This window comes from Anguilla anguilla, chromosome 17 (assembly GCF_013347855.1).
Source record: "Anguilla anguilla isolate fAngAng1 chromosome 17, fAngAng1.pri, whole genome shotgun sequence".
NCBI lineage: Eukaryota > Metazoa > Chordata > Actinopteri > Anguilliformes > Anguillidae > Anguilla > Anguilla anguilla.
The window spans coordinates 14,475,135-14,495,539 of NC_049217.1; the positions used below are offsets into that span (position 1 = coordinate 14,475,135).

General features: G+C 39.0%; 1 protein-coding gene across 2 annotated transcripts; it reads left to right on the forward strand.

Moving 5' to 3' along the window:
- Positions 1–4,557: 4,557 nt before the first annotated feature.
- Positions 4,558–19,464, forward strand: LOC118217402. Of its 2 annotated transcripts, none has more exons than XM_035399369.1 (10): positions 4,558–4,663; positions 7,432–7,541; positions 7,833–7,959; positions 8,739–8,908; positions 10,831–10,982; positions 13,183–13,336; positions 13,573–13,666; positions 13,930–14,005; positions 15,559–15,638; positions 15,929–19,464. In XM_035399369.1, the coding sequence occupies exons 1-10, from the start codon at positions 4,629–4,631 to the stop codon at positions 16,776–16,778; spliced, it is 1,848 nt and encodes a 615-aa protein (XP_035255260.1). In that variant the 5' UTR covers positions 4,558–4,628; the 3' UTR covers positions 16,779–19,464. The 2 variants fall into 2 exon arrangements, with proteins under 2 accessions (XP_035255260.1, XP_035255262.1); XM_035399371.1 differs by lacking the exon at positions 4,558–4,663 and adding an exon at positions 6,662–6,823.
- The last annotated feature ends 941 nt before the right edge of the window (positions 19,465–20,405 follow it).

Here is a 20,405-nt window from a genome sequence, read left to right on the forward strand (position 1 = left end):
AACGGTTGGCCAGGATGGCTTCAGACATGTTGCAGGGCACGTCACAATATGCGATGTTTAAACATAATATTTGATGGTTATGAAGGTGCATATTCGTATAGAGAGTAGTCATTCGTCTCACCCTCTCTCGGGTGCATTATCCCCGAGAGCTGAGCCTTCCTTTCCTTAGAGGGAGAAAGTAAGTTGAATTGTTTACCGAGAGATGAGAGGTCAGTAACTAGTGAAAGATCCCAGGCCCAGGCCCCGTGACATGCACACACAGACCAGACCTGGGTCAAATACGTATTTGTTTTGGATTCAAATACTTTTTCTGTGCTCTATTGGTCTTGCCTGGTTTAATTGAGCCTGCCAATATGACCGGAAGGCGGGGTTTTGCGATTTTTGAGACCATTTAATTGGTTCCAATACGCCGGACAAGATCACTAAAGCGTAGAAAAGTATCTGAATCCAAAACAAATACGTACACACTGTTAGCATGAGTGCAGGGACCGGTGAAAGTTAAAATCACTCACTGTTACGCCCGGTGTAGTTCTGGCACATTCAGACAGTACCTTTTAGCAGCATTGGCTCAGAGAGCCTTCTTTAAAAATGATGGAAGGGACCGGGTTAAGTAGAGGCCAGATAAGGAAATATTTGAAGTTTGTCGAGGCCTGCTGTCTCAAATAGTAGATCATTGTCTGTATAGGCCCTTCTCATCTGCATATACAACTGGACACACAAATAGGTTTGCATATGTATGCATACCTTTGCTAACCTTGAAGAAAGTGACTACATAATCTTTGTACATGCATTTGTGGTTGGCTTGCATTTTTGATTATTTATGCATTGGTCTATGATATGTTCATAAACAAGGCATTAGTTCATGTCAGTTAATGGATCAGCATTACTGCCGATGAACAAAGATCCTACACATCCTCTATTGATGCCCTAGCTAAAACAATTACCTCCTATGAATGCCTTGTTAATGCACTCGTCATCGATTTGTTCATATTGCTTTCCTTTTTGGCAATTAAGAATATGCCATTACACAGAACTGACATCAGTATTAGCCCTCTATTTTCCACGAGTTGCGGTATAATTTTTGCTTGTGTCATTATTGTGTTCAGCAGTTGGAGGGCAACCGACATGCCCTCACCACCGAGTGCTGTGAGTGCTGTCCTTCTTAGTAATGTTTTGGTTTGTCTTTGATTGTCAGGTTTTGAAATGCCTTATCCTTGTTTTGTTGCCATGGTAGGCTATCTGGATTTTAAAGTATATTGTGTTCTTTGTGTTATTTTGCTTTCATTAAAGAGCAGTTTTAATACCTAGGCCAGGGAATTCCCTAATGCTGAAACCATAAAGGTAACAAGATGATGAACCATTGTTTCAGATATCAATTAAAACCAAATGTCTCATTCAATCAGTTCTTAAATGTTAATGTATGTCTTCCATTGGTTTGTGATCAATTCACCAGTTTCTCACAAATCCAGCTCATGCTGATACACGATAAATCATCTCAAGCATTTTTTTGGGGGGGTGGGGGGGGAGGAGGGGTGAGGGAGGAATCAACTGTAGGCACGTAAATGTCAAGGAAATTGATATGTTTACAAAGCTCCAACTTTGTATTTGAACAGCTGTATTTGACAAAACCTTGCGGTCAAGAGAAGTCGGCGTCTCAGCCGGTCGGGTCGCTGTTAGAACCTGGCAGGAGCGTGATTCACCGGCCGCGAGCGGAGAGCGCGGTGCGGCCCAGCTGTCCGTTTCCTGTAGGAAGCGATCAAAGCCGGCGTGGCTCTCCAGCCGGTCGAGGCGGAGGTGACGACGAGGCTTTATCGCCGCGGCGCAGTGGGGTTATTAGTCATGCATGTCGCGGGGCTGGGTGCGACTGTTGACTGAATGATGCCGCACCCGCGGTGCGTTCTCTCATGCCAGTCATATATTTTAAATAACAATAAGAAGTCAGTTTAATCTCTTGGCACGGTGATTAGGCAGATTTTTGAAGTTTTAATCAACCGTTTGTGTTAGTTTACTAATTTATGCATTCACACAATTTATTTTAAATATGGAAATTCCTAAAATGTACTTGTTATTCCCTTGTATGGTTCTTTTTCAGCTGTTACAGCGATTGAAGTCCTAAAACTGGCAATGGACACAATCTGAAAGCAACGACCACGCAAGTTACAAACAACTCGTTTTACAGAAAGTGTGCGCATCATAAAAAGTCTGTAATGTTAACTGAAAAACCTTATCAAAGCTCAGCTTTTCCTAAACAAACCCCATGAATAGACTTTATATATGATATTTTCAAAGATATGCACTTTGAAATGAGATAAGTATGTTATGTCTTTTTGACTTGGGACAAAATGTTTTTACATTGCTGGATGTGTATATGGGGTTTTCAGCTACAGTGGCTGGCAGCTGGAGGAGCTGGAGGAGCTGGAGAAGGCCTTCGAAAGCATGCGTTACCCAGACATCTCCATGAGAGAGGCGCTAGCTCTTCGGCTGGACCTCATCGAGGCTAGAGGTATGGCTACTGCTGTTGTTGTTTGTTGTTGTTGTTGTTGTTGTGGTAGTAGTAGTGGTAGTACTGACATCAAAATAAGGGCAACAAACAATTTTGTCAATCTTAGCTCACACAAATCAAACAAGCTCTATTCGAAAGCAGTGTTATTCACTTTCTTAAATTATTTCAAGTAAGTTGTCCCTGTTTTTTTTCATCTTGGATGTCCATTCTGCATGTGTGTCTTAGTATTCTTCAAGCAATTGGCTACTTTCAATATCTGATATTGTCATGAGCTGATGTAGCTAAATCTCCAACAGGCAGAATTACTGATTGTGGTACTGGGGCATTTGTGATGATGTAATCGGCAGGAAAAAAGAAAAAAATAGTAACCCAGGTTTGGAGCTTTATTGTGTGGACATGTGAAGTTATTTGTGAATTCTGTCTGTTTCCATGAGGTCAGAAGGTACAAAAGTGCATTTTCATAACCCTTGTGTGGTGTTCTTTTTTTTATTTTGTTATTCACCCAATGTTCACCGGTCTGGTGCACCCATAACATTATTGGGGTTTTAAAACAATACAGCCTAACAATTTGTGTAAAAATACTTCATGGATGTTGTCTCAATTACAAGCAATATAGACAGCATGTATGATTCATATTTGCCAGTTACCTCTGCTAGACCACATTTTTCAACAAAAGTGCTATTTATTTTTTGTGATAAAATCGGATTTTTGTAAAATATAACTATTATAATCAAGAATAAATTTGACGGGTGGAGTAAATAATGTTTATCTTGATGTTTTGAATGTTTTGAAATAAAATGTGTGCAGGTTCCCGCAAGACACTGTGTACATTCACACACTGCACAGGGTAATGAGTGTGGCTAATGCAGCCACAGACTGGTTCTCGCTGCTTGAAATGTAACATGTAACACGTAAACATTGAAAACAGGCCCACAGACCCAAACACCGCCCAAGGGTAAATAGCTGAGAGTCTGTGGTCATTGTTTATTTAATTAGGAAATCATGAAAAGTGGCAAACTCTCGGTACTGTAGGTATGGGGCATGCCCCGACAAGGCGTAACTTGCCGCATACCAGCCATCCCAATGTACCGGATCAGTAAGGTGTTACAATATGCTGACTAAGATGTTATAAATTTCACAAATGCTTAATGATTATACACTTCGTGTGAAGTGTGACCACATCAAGCCTTTTGAGTTTGAGTCATTAAAAGGTCATGAGAACTGGACACTTAACAATTAATTTCTTTTTTTTCTATCATGTTTTAAAGAGTTGCTCCCCCATTGTTGCCGTGAACTCAAGATTTATTGAAGATTGGTTTCATTTATTGTGTGATCAGGGATCTGGATGTCGAATGACTGGCTGCAGTTTATGTATGAGATTTATGCACGAATGGCCAAAGAACCTGAGAAGGATCACAAAAAGGCGTGCCCTCCTTTTGCATAATTTATTTAGTTATTTATTTTTATTTTTCATTTGCTTTAAATTTCTAGCAGAAGGTTGCATCGTTTCTTGAGGAAGATTGCGTAGGCAGAGCTGAATAAACAAAACAAAATCTTGTTTAAACTGATATGCATAACTGGGTAAAATGATCAAGAAACAGGTTAAGGATCTAATAGTCATTTATCTACCCTTCCGACTTACAACTTACCAGCTACTACTCATAAGCACTTTCTTGCTAATCTGTGCATCATATCGACCCATTTAATTGCATGTCTTCCCTATATTTCAGTCAATGTAAAAATATCCCCAAACACGAAATAGGTAATAATCTGTTACCATGCAAGATCAATCAAGTGAAAAATTCTATGTAAATGAAATATTATTTAATATTTTTACAGGCAGGTTTGTTTACAAAAAGCATTAGCAGTAGTTCAAGTCTTCGCACAGGTCATGTGAATTATAGCTAGTTATCGGATAGCGTTCATGCTGACTCCCTCTGTGGGTGAGTGTGGAGTATTTTCAGTGTTCACGGCATTTCCCACACCCCTCCCCTCCTCTCTTCTCCCCTCTTCTCCCCTGATCCTCCATTTTGGTTTCCCTAGGTGTGGTTTCAGAACCGCAGAGCGAAGATGAGGAGGCGGATGAAGCTGCAGGGTCAGGTAGCGGAGCGAAAGGTCAAAGGGGATGGGGAGGAAATCGGCAACGGACCCAAACCAAAGGTATGTGGCAGTGTATGCAGACAGAGACTGACACACAGCAATTTCCCCTCCTCAAAAAACCACCTGACACAACACAACCACATTACCTCCAAATGCAAAGAGCAGCAGGTTTCCGTCCAGACCCACGGCGCAACCCACTTCTGCAGACACATTAGCTGGCACCACCTGCGCTTGCGTCCTACTAAACGAAGCACCACATGCGCATGCGTCCCACAAAATATCCCTCAAAGGTAGTCCGTGAGTGAGTGAGTGAGTGACCACAATTTGCCATGCATAGCCCACGGCGCCAGTTCCTGCGCGCCATGGGAAAAACAGATAAATCTTACACATAATTTATTTTTTACTTTTGTCTTTTCATCACATTTTAATTTTACTTTGGTTTCAACACATGTATTCGACTTCAGTTTTTATTTCAACAGTATATAGTGTCTGCTTCAAGTTCTTCAAGATAGCTGTCTTTTTAAGTAAAAATGTTTTTTTGACTGTGTCGCTCTGTATCGCAAGGAGCCATTTCCCAAAACAAAAACACGGCTTTGGCTAAACACGCAAACAAACATTATGGACAAACGCCATCTGTATTGTTTGACGGCAGAAGCCTGTGAATTTCCTCTCCATTGTTTCCGCGATCGTTTTGGGAACGCGTGTAAAATCGGCATTGCTTTTTTGGGAAGCACACTTTCCAAAACATTGCGACAGTGATGCATTTCATCGTTCCACAGGTCTCTTTCCTATTCCCGATCATGTACACCACAAGATTTATTTGGAATCTGTGACCAACGGAACCTCTTCAGGTAGTTAAAGAGAATGTCAAAATCAGTCTGAATATTACCGACCATTTTGTGTCATGTTTTTATCGTCTACTCAGCTACTGAGTAGCTGGCAATCCTTGTGATTAATCATGACAAATGTGGGACAAATGTTGACAAATTAAGAAAAAATGTTTATTGAACATTGAACAGCTATTGTGTGCTGCATATTTTTAATTGCATACATAATATTGTGCTGCATACAATCTGAGCATTCTAGGTGATTATGGTGCAAAAATATTTTTTTGAATGATTGCTTGTTGCTATTGAAACAAATAGGGGCCTACTATATTGTATATTTATGCTGTTATAAATATTTCCCCATTATTTATTGAATGTAAACTGTGTAAGTATTTCTGGTTGAAAGCATTTTTAAATGCCAGTAATATAATATAATTACAATATCATTATCTGTCATACTGTTTGCTAAATCTGAAATGATCCTGGGAAGATTCTCGGAGTCCTACAAGCCGCCACAGGCGCCACCAAATACGCTCAAACTCGCCTCGTATGTTTCACTCATTTATTCAATGAAAGACATTCGAGTTAAGTTGACCCAGTGACCCACGAGGCATACGTAGCTGGGAATTGATTCACTTTTGAATACCTCTGCCAATTCAGGGAATGAATAGAGCGCGTGTTTTACGCTTCTGAGAAGTTAAGAGATTTGGACTGTTTACAGAAGGTCCTGATCCAGACAGCAACGTCGGAGAAAAATACATATCATAAATACACTGAGCACCTGTTTAAGGCACAGCCCCTGTGGATGCCTGAAAGGACAATGGAGGTTTCCTAGGGGCACTGGGTAGTCTCACCTGATGGTGAGGCAGATTCAACAAAGATAGACTGAATGTTTGGATATAACAATTGGCACAATCTGCTCAGAAACTAATTCAAATGCATTATGCTCAATATCACTTTATGTAAATAAATAAGTAAAATAAGAATTAACGTAAATCGTCGAAAAAGAAAGATGTTGATAGGCTACGATGACTGGATGTTAGGCGATGGGGTTTTCTTTTAAAAACACAATTATAGTTTTACATGACGAAACGTGACATGCTGTGCTATTTAGACTGCAGTATGTCATAAATAAATGAAACCAACAACGACCACATCTCCATCTCTGCCGACGCTCATATGGGAAGTAGACTGCTGGACCTAGAGTCCTCAATGCTTGGAGCGTCTGGTTAGACTGGGACCGCCCCTAATCGCAGCAAAACAATTAACTTCCCTTTTCGCTCCAAGGAGAGAGAAAACACGCGACAGAAAAGACTCGCTGCGTTCAAGGTTCAAGATTACATTTTATGGGCTTTAGTTTAATATAATTAACATACGGCGAACATCGCAGAAGGTAAGTTGTTTTCAAATTGTCCGTTTGCGTTTGTACAGATAATACATGTTCGGGTACATTGCACAACTCGTATGAAGGCTGGATACGTTGTTTAACCAACCTGGGATGGGAATAAGGAAATTGATTTATAGATAAACTTTGGCCGTCGTAGGCTGGTGGATATGTTGCTCTCTCGAGCGCAGGAATATGGTGTGCCGTGTTTATGCGTGCTTGCGCACGATTTTCCAAATAGCAGATTATTCGAGTGAAAGATACTTTTTAATTTTTCAGTATCGTAAGAGCGCTGAGTAACATTTGCACTTACTGATACTGACTTTTTTCGTTGCCGTCTATCTTCAAATTTCCTCAAGATTTGCCGGTAGTATCTGCAGTAACCTGGCACGTAAAATTTCACCGGTGTCCTCATGATCAAACTTTTTTTTTCTACTCAGTGCGTTCTAATGAATTTTTTAGCACCGCAATTTATCACGAACGTTTCCATAAGGATGATATATGCAATGAAGCGCACTGGATTGTGATGTGACCATTTATTAACCGCTAACCTGTGCGGGTAGGCTATCTAGGGTGCTTGACATTGATACTCGTTTCCTTTTTCTTTTTTGTTCAAGACAAAGGACAAACGTCGTAGATCACACGATGAAGATAATACATCACACTGTAAATACGCCATCTGTAATCCTCGTGTTTTTCATCGAGCTTGTTTCACTGATAAGGTGTGGTAAGTTATCCTTTTTTTAACTGTTCGGGGGCTACAATCAATGTATGGACCATCGTGGATCACGAACATTAGGCATGTTCTTTGATTGTGAAGGCTAATTCCTTGCATATTAGACATTATGTATGGAATTATTAAACAGGCTACATTTTAACACTTTCACACTATAACACTGTTATATTCAGTCTTATGCCATTACATGCATTGTTGTTTGATATATTATATATTAGGCCTACTAAAAGCATCTTCCGGGGATGTTTTCACTTACAGTATGTTTGCTCATTATTTTTGCAGTACCTTTGAACGTTTCAAAACTAAATTGCTTTAATGACTATGTCACAACAATGGTTTGCAACTTCACCTCCGACAAGTTCCTCAACTGCAGTGGATATAGCTTAGACTTTCAATCACCAATTATGGAGTAAGTTTTCCTTTCTTTATTAATTAACTGTGTACTGTCGATCCGTTTGTGCAAGTTGAAAAACACATGATTTCATCGGAGACGCGTAGACCTGGATGAGTCAACATTTCAAGTTAATTTGATCAGTTGCTAAACGGTCTGTGTTTCTTTAGAAAAAGAAGAAATACAACTTTTTTAAGAATAGAACTCCAAAGTCTTCATCTTCAATGAAAAATGTGATGAGGGGCAAGGGGGCTTGATCAACAAATATGTCTCTCCATTTCGACGGGTGCTGCTTCCATGTTTCCAAATTCTATTTTGGAAGGAATTTTGATTACATTGTCTACTGATACTGGGTCTTATTTTGTTTATATCTTAAATATTTAATGAAACAAATTCTTGGCGAGAACGCAAACTGCCAAACCACAGCCGTCTTTAACGTTAAAACATGTTCTCACATGCCGTCAAATTAGTGCGTAAACAAAGGAAGCTCACGTACACAGACATAATGCACTTAGACTTTCTGTGTGTACCCGGAGTACGCTTTTGTTTGCACACGGTGCATAAACAAATGCATTTATATTGGAGAAAGATGTGTATTGTGTGTGTGGTTAGCGTTCTCACTTTTTCAATCTATCATTTTGCCCCTGTAGCACATGCTGACAGCTCCACAGCACTAAACCTGAATTAATTAATGATATAAATGTTAGTGTCTCGGTGTGTATAATGCATTCCGTTATGTAGACGGCTAATTATTGTATCAACCTATTTCTTCTTTCGTTTAATGTGCTTCTCTTCAGCTCTTACAAATGCAGTTTAATAAACTCTGAAGAAGATGTAAATTATTATCGGTCCAAATGTGGATGCACAGTTGAATTGCCGGAGTTTGTTAACGCTGAGGAATACACAGTGAATCTGACGGAAGGAGGGAAAGTCATAAATTCAACAATTATCACTGCGGTAGACAACAGTAAGTAGGATTTTAAGTCCAATGGCGAACACGGAGGCTGTCATTTTAATTTCTAGAGACACACTGGTTAATGTTAATTAAATGAATATAAATAATATATTAACAACAAAAATGAAGACCGATACAGTTTGACTTTGAATTTGGTGAAGTGCTTGTATTCATTACGTTACTTAGACTAATTATCAAGAGAAATTGCAAACAGTAGGGTGGATTCAGCAAATGTGGGACATGAGCAGACGTGGGACACTTGAGCTTTGCATTACTATGCCATGTAAGAATCAACAGCCGATCAAAAAAAAAAAACATTCTTGAATTGTTGCTAAAATAGTTACTGTCATTCAACAATTGTTTTTGTTGGACTGCCGTCTTTACAGTGGGCGTGGTCAGCTGTCAAACTAAGACTGATCATTGCGAGTGAACTGTAAGTGGACCGGCATGTGAAATGACACTTAGGGATGATAAGGTTACTTGGTTAATAAAATCGAGTCAAAAACGTCCTCTTTTGATCTGCAATATAGTGGCTAAAACACGGGTCAAAATACAAATGTTTTTTTTTTGTAATATTGGCTTGAGTTTTTATGATGAAGGGGGGATTTTGCACTGTCCCACTTCTGCTGAGCATGTTAGGTAAAGTGGGACAATGTTTTAATCAGTCCTGGTGTAACAAACCGACAATTTACCACAGTTTTATACACTTACGTTCTAGGTTAAACCATACTGATGATTATTTGGTGTCTGTCAGTACTTCACATCTTACTGTTTTTATAGTAATAAGTACATTTTTTTACACAAAAAGTATGATAAAATCATAAATCTTATTGATATGTTTTGCTCATTTCAGGAAAACTGTGCCACCCAGTGATAGAACACAGTTGCGTGTAAGGCCAGTGGGAGAGAAGAGACAAATTATGAACTGTTCAGCATTCCTTGCCTTTATGTGAATTTAGTTCAGGTTAAATTGTCTGCAATTCAAGTACAGCTTTTCAAACTCGTTTTTCAAATGCAATCTAAATGCAGTGTAGTTTAGAAACTTAACACTACATACACTACTTTTGTGCTTAAAGCTTTATTTTTAGTTTATACAGAAATTAATTTAAAATGTATCATATGATGAGAACATCATAATAAATACACTGAGGTTACATAAAATCACGTGCATCGGAGTTTGTGTGTGTGTGTGTGTGTGAGAGAGAGAGAGAGAGAGAGAGAGCAACACATTTTTAGTGAAAAATAACTTATTTAAAATGGAAAGAAATCACTGTTACAAATCCCAAGAGTCTGTGTACCAAAAATGATAACGATCTGACACTCCTAACTTATGTTTCTAGAGATTATTTCATGGATAATCAAAAAACTTGAAACCTTTTCGACTAAATACTGAAAATAGTATGTTAAGAAAAACAAGCAATACTGCCTTATACGTTGGCCGATTTGAAGAAATTTAACAGATTTGCGATGAGCTCAACTAGCTTGACAAGTGTACCAAAGGAATTTCAAAACTTCCACTAAGGACATTAATGGGTTAAGCTTTGAAATGACTGTCCCACTTCACCTGAATACTCTGACTGAGTGAAAGAGTGCCATGCTATGGTTAAGGGTGTTTATCTTCTATACAAAAACACATTTCAAAAAAATTTCCACACATAGATGTTAAGAAGCCTTAAAACAATTCATATAAACATCACTGGTGCAAGTAAAAAAGGTTTTCGATAGTCTACTGAATTTACCAAAAAGTGTCCCACATTTGCTGAATCCACCCTAAATTTTATGAAATACAGTACTGGATTCTCAGAAAATGTGTGTTAAAAAAAAGAAAATTGTTATTTTATAATAATAATAGTGCAGATATGTTTTGAGTCTTTTGAATCATTATTGTTTGTTTAATATACTGCTGCCATTAACTGTGTTCCTGTGTTCTGCAGTCAAGCCCAAAGCCCCTGATATATTATTGGTGATGCCAATGGAAAATGGAAACTACAAAGTGACATGGAACACAAATTACCCTGACTATAATGGCCTTTCTGACAACTTAGAGATTGAGCTGAGCTACAAAAAGAAAGGAGAACCAGACAAGGTGAGCAAGTTATATACATATATATATATATATATATATATATATATATATATATATATATATATATATATATATATATAATACAGGCCATGTGTGAAAAGTGAATAAACCAGTGGCAATCAGGGACCATGTTAAAAAAATAAATCTTAAGGCTAGAAGTAGCAGCAACTTGCTGATTTAGGAGAAGCTACTAGAAATAATGGACGTGTAAATCCTAACTTTAGGACTCCTAAGTTTTTGGTCAAAGAGTAATTCACAAAGCATTTTAGTGTGAAAACCAGCTCCTATCTGCCAAAAAGTTTTTGGTAGTCAAGAGGACTCCTGAGTCACTAAGGCAAAATCACAAACAGTCCTGAAAACGGCTGCTGCCAGCAATTCGTCTCGTAATTAGGTCAGTGTTTTAGGAACATTTAATAAAAGCAAGCTTTTCAATAGGCATTGCCTTAATCACGAGGGTATTACAATTGTGACAGAATGCACACAGAAGGGGTGAAGCCTGTGTGGAAGGGATTTTCCCTTTAACAATGTCCTTCCTTTTATGAACCAGTTGGGCAAGAAGTAAAAGCAGTTGTTTTGTCCAGCTTGATTTTTGTTTTTGTTTGCAGGGCATTAAGGTTGCACACTTGTTGCCACCATGGCTATTCCAGCCTAATAATTCAAATGCTGTTTAAATGTACACCCGTGAAGTATTTCATGAGCTGCCAGACAAGCAAGAGGCTTTCAATTAGCCAAATATATACTTGACTAGTCCGTATATTATTTTTGGTTTCATGTTTAATCAGCAACACTTAGCCTACATTTTAATTAAAAAATCTGTATTTCAATATTATGCTAACATGGTGCTTTATTTGAATATGGTAACATGATGCATATTGTGACAATTGTTTGCGAAATGCGCTATAAATACATTTTGATCTGATTTGATGATTTGTACTTCCTGCTGCATTTCTTTGAGAAATTTGCCGTGAAGATAGTGAGTAAGCTGGTTCATGATACAAGATGTGATCCGTAGCAATGAGGTCAACCCCGGCCCTTTCTCTGAGCTTATGAATTCTCCTCATTCCTTAGTAAGAGATGGTCTCAGAAGCTTTGTGAATAGGTTTTGTATTCTTCCCTTTGTTTATATCGAACACTCTGCCCCATGGATTGTTTAGCATTAGTGGTAAGGCGTGTCCCTTCGTCTGATACAGATAGCATTCCAAGTAGGGGTGGGCGATGATAGGACAATTTTATGTCATAGCCCATAACGTTTCAGACATGACCTGCGTTTTCAGTCAGATAATGTTCCCAGTTCCTTCAGTCTTTTCAAAAATCTATTTCTAGAATTATTTCTAAACAGCTAAGCACTGTTAGCTGCTTTGAAAAACGTATTGCTGATTAGCTGTTATGGTGATGGATTTTATAACTACATTGAAGTGTAGTTGTGTAAGTCGCTCTGGATGAGAGCGTCTACTAAATGCCTGTAATGTGAAGTGGAACTCCAGTTTATTGCATGACCATATAAAGCTGCATTTGAATTATTTGTGAGGTCAGACAGCACAGAAGTGAACACTCTGAAGAAGTGAGACTCCAGGATCTTTTTAGTTATTTTTTGTTTGAAACCCTGAAAAAGACTTAACTCTTGGTAGCTTGATCATCAAAAATCAACCGTCATCAAAATGTATATAGCACAGTTCACACACACAATTGTCACAAGTGCTTCATAGACAACCCTGGCCTAAACCCCCACAGGAGCAAGCCTAAAAGCAACCGTGCAAGGAAAAACTCCCTGGTAACAGATAGGAAGAGACCCGTGGAAGGAACCAGGCTCAAGGGGGGAACCCATGCTCCTCAGGTCGGCTCAGGGTTGTAGGTTTGTGACCAACATGGTCAGTCAGTCAATGTACACATTGATCAAATGTGTATCAGGGTATCAAACCTCACACGCCCCCTCTCTTTCTCTCCGCGGACACCCAAAACCTTAGATGCGTAAATATGGCTTCCTAGCCTCAAACCAAACGAGCAGTTCAGCTTCACAGTGCATTCGAGGACATTCACATTCATTATATTATCATCTGTACTCTGGTAGCATGGTCTTTGTGAAGTGAAGAGCCTTGTGGCCAAATGGCCCCTCCCCCACCCCTGGTTTTATTCTCCATTGTAAATATTGAGCCAGTCTGTGTTGCTATAACCCAAGGTTTTTTCTTTTTTTTTCCCACAGGCTGCAAGGAACGTAAGTGCCTCTCTGCCTTTTCATGAAATACCAGGCAGCGATTTAGAGCCAAGCAGCAAATACGTTGTGAAGGCGAGATCGCACTCCACCCATTACAACACCCAGTTCAGCGACTGGAGCCGGGAAGTGGAGTGGACCAGCCGTAAGTCAAACATGGAGCGCATTGAACGTCCGCGCGTCCAGTAAAAGCACGCACATTACGAAAACAGCGAAAGCGCCGTTATTTCTGCTAGTTAACCGTTATTTCTTATGTACCTGCCGCGTGTGTTATAATGATCGTTGTGGACCGTTCTCTGTGGCTGGAAGTTAGAGCAAAGTGTTTGTCATCCGACCGTTTGTTGAACCGCTGTGTTGACAGTTGCTTTTCATTTTGCCTAGCTGCCCCTGCTGGGAGCGTGTTGAAAGCCGTCATCCCCGTCCTTTGTGTACTGCTCGTCATCAACATCTGCGCTCTCTATTGGTGCCTCACTCGGTCAGCGAAGTGCTCCGACACGATTCACTTTTCACTCGGTCACATGCTACATTCGTAGATTATTCAATGTGTATATTATCATACAGACACAAAGGTAAAATCAAATAAGACCGAGCACAATAAAAACAACAACAAAAACAACAACAGTAATAATAATAAAATTACAGATTGCTTTTCAGATTTAACAATGAAACAATAAAAATGCTAATTGTATGAATTTTAATAAAATTAACAAAAACGTAATTTTCTCTTTTGTCTTTCAGACTCAAGGCTAAGTGGTGGGATAAAATTCCTGCTCCCAAGAATGACATAAAAAACACGCTTCCGCGAAATTTCGAGGTAAAGCCATTTTGTATTCCAGCTCGAGACTCGGAGCCACATAGAAGGCAATCTAATCTGTAATCAGTGGTACCCCAGATGTGATGTCATTAAGTGTGAAAATGACATCATTCATTGGTGCATTTTTGTGCATTTGTTTGTGTGTGAGCAATGTCAGAAATGTTTTGAAAATATTTTCTTGATATTTCAGTCAAAACCAGTGTACACCAACTCCAATTTTTAAAACGCATTTAATGTTTTGTAACCATGCAGTCCCACAGAGATTTAGAATTTCTTTTACAAGTAGACTTGGCCAATGGGGCAAAATGCAGAGAATACAACAACAGACATCAATGATACATTATAGAAGCAAATTATATGTACAGGATAGTATGCAAAGAATGAGTCAGTAGAAATAAACCTGGATATGGTGATGCAATTGTTTCAAAACAAGCTCTTTCATGTTTACAGTTGATAAGTTGTAGAAATATCAATTTGCTCAAATTTGCTAATTTCCATTGATTTACACGGTAAAGTGTCAAGTGAGCGGTACTTATTCCATGTGTGTGGGAATTGCTTGAAGTTTTTGAATCTTGACATTTGAGTTAAACTCGTATTTAAGTAATTCAAGTAAACATTACTGGTAATACTTAAGTTGGCACAACTAAAATTGGAGTTGTGTTAACACAAGTCATTTTATATGAAACAAAAGTTCATAGAGGTTAAACAAATTAAGTGGCATTAACTTAATACATGTAATCTTAGCAACTCTGATTTGTGTTGGGTTAACTTGTCACAATAAAATGAAATATTTTGAGTTGCTTTACTCAATTTGTGTTAGGCAGCGGTTCTCCTGTATTGTTTATTTTAATTTTTCTTGAGTAAGCTGAACTTACTGTGTTTTACAGTGTAGATTCTGCCACAAACATAGTTCCAACAAGCAGCAATGGCATTTAGCATTCTAGAAAAATATGGTAGCGCTTGGCAGCATGCTGTTTTTAATTTGGCATAGATCACTTCGTTAATTTGGGCATATCAATACATTTTTAAGCATTTCATGTTAAATGGAGTCTTTTTTGGGATGTTGATGTCCAGCCTTCTGGTAGTTTACTTTTCTTCTTTCCATCACCTAGATAATGTTAACATTAGATGCTGAGAGATTTTGCTCCTTCTGACCAATCAGAATTGAGTACCCAACAAAGTCATGGTGTAAACATAGTTTTAAAAAAAACAATTCCACAATTGCTTTCTGAATTCATATTGATACATAGTCATAACACATTATTTCAGTGAAAATAATCTCTCGAGAAGGAACCAGAAAGTCAAAAGCTCTTGTTTCCTATCAATTATTAAGAGAGGAGATTATAAGAATTATGACTGGGTGGATTTGGTGTGCAAAGATATGATGGTAAAATTCCAAGAACACAAGGAAGCGGTTTAACGCATGCAAAAATGTTGCTGCAGCATGCAAAAAGATTATGTCACAAAAATCTAAACATGACTGCTCAGGCCTTCAGACTTTGGTCCACTGACGTCACAATGCTGCCACACTTACCTTCTATTGTTGCTTCCAGAATTTTATCCCGAAAGATTACGATCTACCCGCCTACCACACTGACCTTCTGACCATTGATGAAACCGAGGAAAAGCCAAGGTGAGCTTGTGGATATCACTCTGTCTGTCTATAAGTGTGCTTACATTGACCAAATCGTTCTACTTAATGCAGTGGTTCCCAAACTCGGCCCTGGGGAGTCCACTGCGCATGCTGGTTTTCAGTCCCACCACAAGTGTAATCCCAGAATTTTAAAAGGCCGTTAATTTTTTCCTTAATTAGTTAGTGGCCACCCGTCGTTGACTTTGATACTCGTGTTAATAAGCCTTCTATGCTGCTGCTGATTTGATACACTACTCATATAAATGCCCCTGTTGTAATCTCCCACTCAGGCCTACTCCAAGCACATCGGAAAGCGAGCAAGATAGCCTGTATAAGAATGTCTCCAGCCACGTGTTGGCGAAGGACAGCGGTGTCTTCTCGTCCGACGGCGGGTTGAGCGATTCTGCGGGTTCTTGCAGTTCCTCTGAATCAGGGTACAAAAACGTCCTTTACTCCAGGCTGTCGGCAACCTCTACGCAAAACGGCAGTTCTCCAGAGCTGCCAGGTAGCGGGACCCCCTTCTTCCCGGCTCCACCCATGCCGGGCTGTGACATTTTCCCCATCTACAGTGAAGTTGAGGTTCTGAAGGCACCCAGTCCAGACTTCCAGAAGACCCGGCAAACCCCTGATTCGTCGAGAAAAGCTTCCGGAATGACCACGGACTGTAAGTATTGTGCGGCCAGCACGCCTCCAGGGGAGGAATCCTTCAGCCCGCACATCCTGGGCACCATGCTGCTTCTGGAAGCCTGTGGAAACATCACCAGAGCTGATGATGGATACGAAAGCTTTGCCAAGGCGGTCAGCAGAGATGCTCTGGGAAAGGCTAATTTCCCAGCGTGCACACTGGAACCCTGTGAAGATGGCTACCAGGATCTTCAGACCATTTTAGAAAACAGAACTGACTGGCACTCTGAAGCAGGCAAAGCAGATAGGGAGGCCTCTTCAGCGGAGGGTCCAGAGAAGAGTTCTGGGCAGGAACGGGAGCTCTCGCAATGCCCTAAATGGGATATTTTGGAGTCCATCACCTCATGTGCCTCCCCGTTCATGCAAAAAAGCAGCATGGAAAGCTCCGCTAATCCTGCTTTGACTACATGTCCCATTATTCAAATTTACACAGACAGTTCCTACCATAGAGTGTAGCAGTGTGCAAGATGTCCTTTACAGCCAATGCATACTGAACTCTCTGATTATCTGGTATCATCAGGACTGTAAAATATAAACGTGCTTCTGTGATGAGGACTCACCAACTCAACTAAGGGACTGATAAGAGTGTGGTTATTTTTATGCTATATGTGTACAGTACATGCGTTGGAGTCTTGGTAATCCACCAATCCAACTTTGGTAGCCATGTTTAAATGTGGTACATATGTTTTTTGTTTTTTTTTTTCAAACATTGAGACTGAGAGTTTCCCTTCATAATACTGGGGCAATCATATTCTTAATCAAGGTGAAAATTCTAATGAAAATATGTTAGAATTATAGTGAAGTTTATTAATTGTGGCACGGCTAATGTTTATTTTCCTCAGTTGACAGCGATAAAAAGCACGATTGACTGCTAAGAACAAAAACATAAATAGTTCAAAAAGAAAACATCTCAAAAACTTAAATAGACTGGATCAGTGTCATTTATTTTCATTTTCTTTTTAGAAGGCATGTAAATTGGGAATTGGGGAAAAACAACTTTTAGTTTTAAAATTGCTACTTTTAATCAGTTTTACATTATATTGCATCGCAGTTAAATGTAATTTATATTATGCTGCTTTGCAGTAAGACAAGCCTAAAAACAAACCCCATTTTCTGCTTTTTAAATAAAATGTAAATAAAACATTTCAAGCTAACATTTCTGGAGATAATGTTGCAATTAGCAGAAAATGAATCAGTGCCATGGGTACTTAATGACATTAATTCAGTACTTAGTTTTGTAAATAGGTTTGTAAATATGTAGGAAGTTTCAGAATAACAGTAGAATAATAAATGCATGTAAGTTATTTGTTATATCACTCCTGGTTTGTTTCCTGTAGCCACCCATCGGCAGTTATGGCAGCGTAACAAGCACACAGGCCTGTTGGGTGAGGTGACTTAAGAAAACAAGTCCAGGTGGCTCATGTTACTGGTATTGGCATGTCTGAAGCTTGACTTCCGCATACCAGGAGTCACGCTATTGCCCCTTTGCATGTACATATATACATCTTGTTGCTGTTACTACCATTTATGTCATTATGTGTCACATTAAGCCTTGGACATCTCTGAGAGGATCTGGCGAATAATAAGATAAATGTATCTTCTGTGAAAGTATGATGATCATTTCAGTAGCCCTGTGATAGCAGATACAACTGTTTTCAGATGCAGAAGGCTGAAGTAGATAGGAGATTCATTTGTTTTGCAATTTCCGTCTTAGGTTCAGTGGTCAGGGGTCATTAGTAAATAATGTGGGAACTGTTTTCACGTGTCTACTGTTAGCACTTTAGCTTGCATTAGATGTTAGAATTGATCATTTTTACAATGTTGTTTTTTTTTCATGCACTACAAAACTGAATTATTCTCCATCATGACTTGTGACTTGCAGCTGGCTAATTCTTGCACATTTGCAATAATGTCGATTGATGTGCATTGTTCTTGTAAAAAAATGAAATAAAGATTTAATTTAACATATATGCACAGTGTTAAAGTACCAAAAATTGGGATGCGATGTGCTCTACTAATCCTAGTAGAATCCTAGAGATTACTGCATTTCGCTGCCCTCCGGAAATATTGACACCCTTGGTAAATATTATCAAAACAGACTATGAACAAATGTTTGTTTGTCTATCAGCATTATCTTACACTCATAATATGAGAGATATCACGTTTCAACCTTTAAATCAACCTTTAAATTATTCAAAGAGAAAAAACCTTCATAAGACAATAAACTTTTTTTTCTTCTCAAAAACACCTGTCAGATTTATATTGGCAGCCCTAGAAGTTCTTATGAACAAAATGTAATTGACCCACATGCAGTGGCCACTTATTAGGAACATCTTGCTGTCAGACCTACCACAATAAAACTACATCATTTTCTCATATTGCTGAGCTCAGAAAACATTTGACAAACAATGTGAATCTTTGCTCATATTAATTCACGGTACCAATAATTCTGAGGGGATTGTGTTCCTTATGGTGCCATCAAACGGATCCTAAAATTTCTCACTGCCATCCACCCTGGGTTCAGCCAAAGTGTTTGTACTGTTCATTACAATTAGGACAATTAATTATCAGTTATACTATTGTAACTATTAATTATAATAATTTATTTGATGAGTTTGCTTACTGGTTTGTTGAGTGTTGGCGATGAACCAGGTTTAGCAGTGCAGGGGAGTTCTTTACAATATAATATGAGTTTCTCATATCAATTTTTAATGATGTGATAAAGCTTCAAGCAACAGAGTGCATCACAAGCACGCAAGGTGTTTCCATTGCTGGAATGAATTCAAAATGATTTTAGAAAAGACCAGTGGTGTTGTGTCATGGCGATCAAATTAAGAGCATTTCCCTATGTGCAGACGTAATCTAGTCCCAATAGATTTGGACCCACAACGCATACAAACTGTTGGCTTCTGCTTCTCGGTTGTTGTTTTTTTTTAATAACGCATAACATGCACTGTTTAAAAAAAATCTTAGGAGATTGGACTTTGGACCCGAGTGTGAATCCACCCTCTAGCTGCGGAACCTGCGATAGTTCACTGCAGGAACTGCTGCCTGTGTGTGCAGTCACCTGTATGCTGATAAACCAGTACTGAAATGTCAGCCCGCATTACAAATAAAAGCTTTCCTCGCATGCTCTTGCTCACTTGCTAGTTTGCTATTGTATTTACTGTGGTGACAGATGGTTTGCATGGTGGCATATATGTTTTCATTTGAATGCCTTTCATTGTGTGAATGAGGAAGCAAGTATTGCTTTGCGGTCTGAGCAGTACAGACAGACAAATGAATCTTATTTGGTTATGGAGAAATGGCGCGAGCACAGAAAGGTGGGGTTTGTTCACCATAACAGAAGGTCATGCTGTAAATGGACAGTGTACAATAACATCACAGTGCTGTCATTCAACGCACATGAAATTCTGTTCAGTCCGAGGCTATTTGTGAGCATAAAGACCAAAGGGAATGCGGAAGCTACAAATACAATATTTGGGGAACACTAGGAACTTGTGTCAAAGTGTATTTCGTGTAATGTCCGCGACTGATCAAAAAAAAATTCAATTCAGTATGTTTACACAGAGAAAGAGTAAAACTGAATTGCACTACCCTCCTGTCTTCGTTGGACTGAGCCACTGAGTAAGTTGCTGCTCACATCCTTTTTAAAAGTGAATACTGCCACCTTTTGGTTGGTTCTAGCCATAGCTGTAGTACTCAAAGTCTGCTTGATGTTCGTCTGCAGTGTCGGAAATAAAAGGGAAACAGTCACCTGTGTGAGATATTGTTTCCATTTGTAATATAAGTTTGAATAACCTAACAATCACCATAAATTCCTTGTACTGACATAGCATGCAGCATCAAATATGAATGTGTGTGTGTGTGCGTGTGCGTATGCGTGTCTCCTTTTTGTAATTGAAGTCACAGACAAATTCAGTTTAAAAAAACCTCAAAAAAGAAAAATACTAAACACAAAATTAGATTCGTAGACACACAGAACTACTGCAGTTTCTAAAATGTTGCTCTATAAGAAGACATATTACAGTAGCACTCTGAGTATAAGTCGCGGATCTGGGAATGCTGTTAGCCAGGTCGTAC

What these genes read in the sequence shown, in the direction of transcription:
- LOC118217402 (XM_035399369.1), top strand. Translation starts at nt 4,629, where the DNA reads ATGGGGAGGAAATCGGCAACGGACCCAAACCAAAG. An exon ending in TGTTTCACTGATAAGGTGTG is followed by an intron (nt 7,542 to 7,832) that starts GTAAGTTATCCT and finishes TTATTTTTGCAG; the next exon opens with TACCTTTGAACGTTTCAAAA. An exon ending in GAAACCGAGGAAAAGCCAAG is followed by an intron (nt 15,639 to 15,928) that starts GTGAGCTTGTGG and finishes TCTCCCACTCAG; the next exon opens with GCCTACTCCAAGCACATCGG.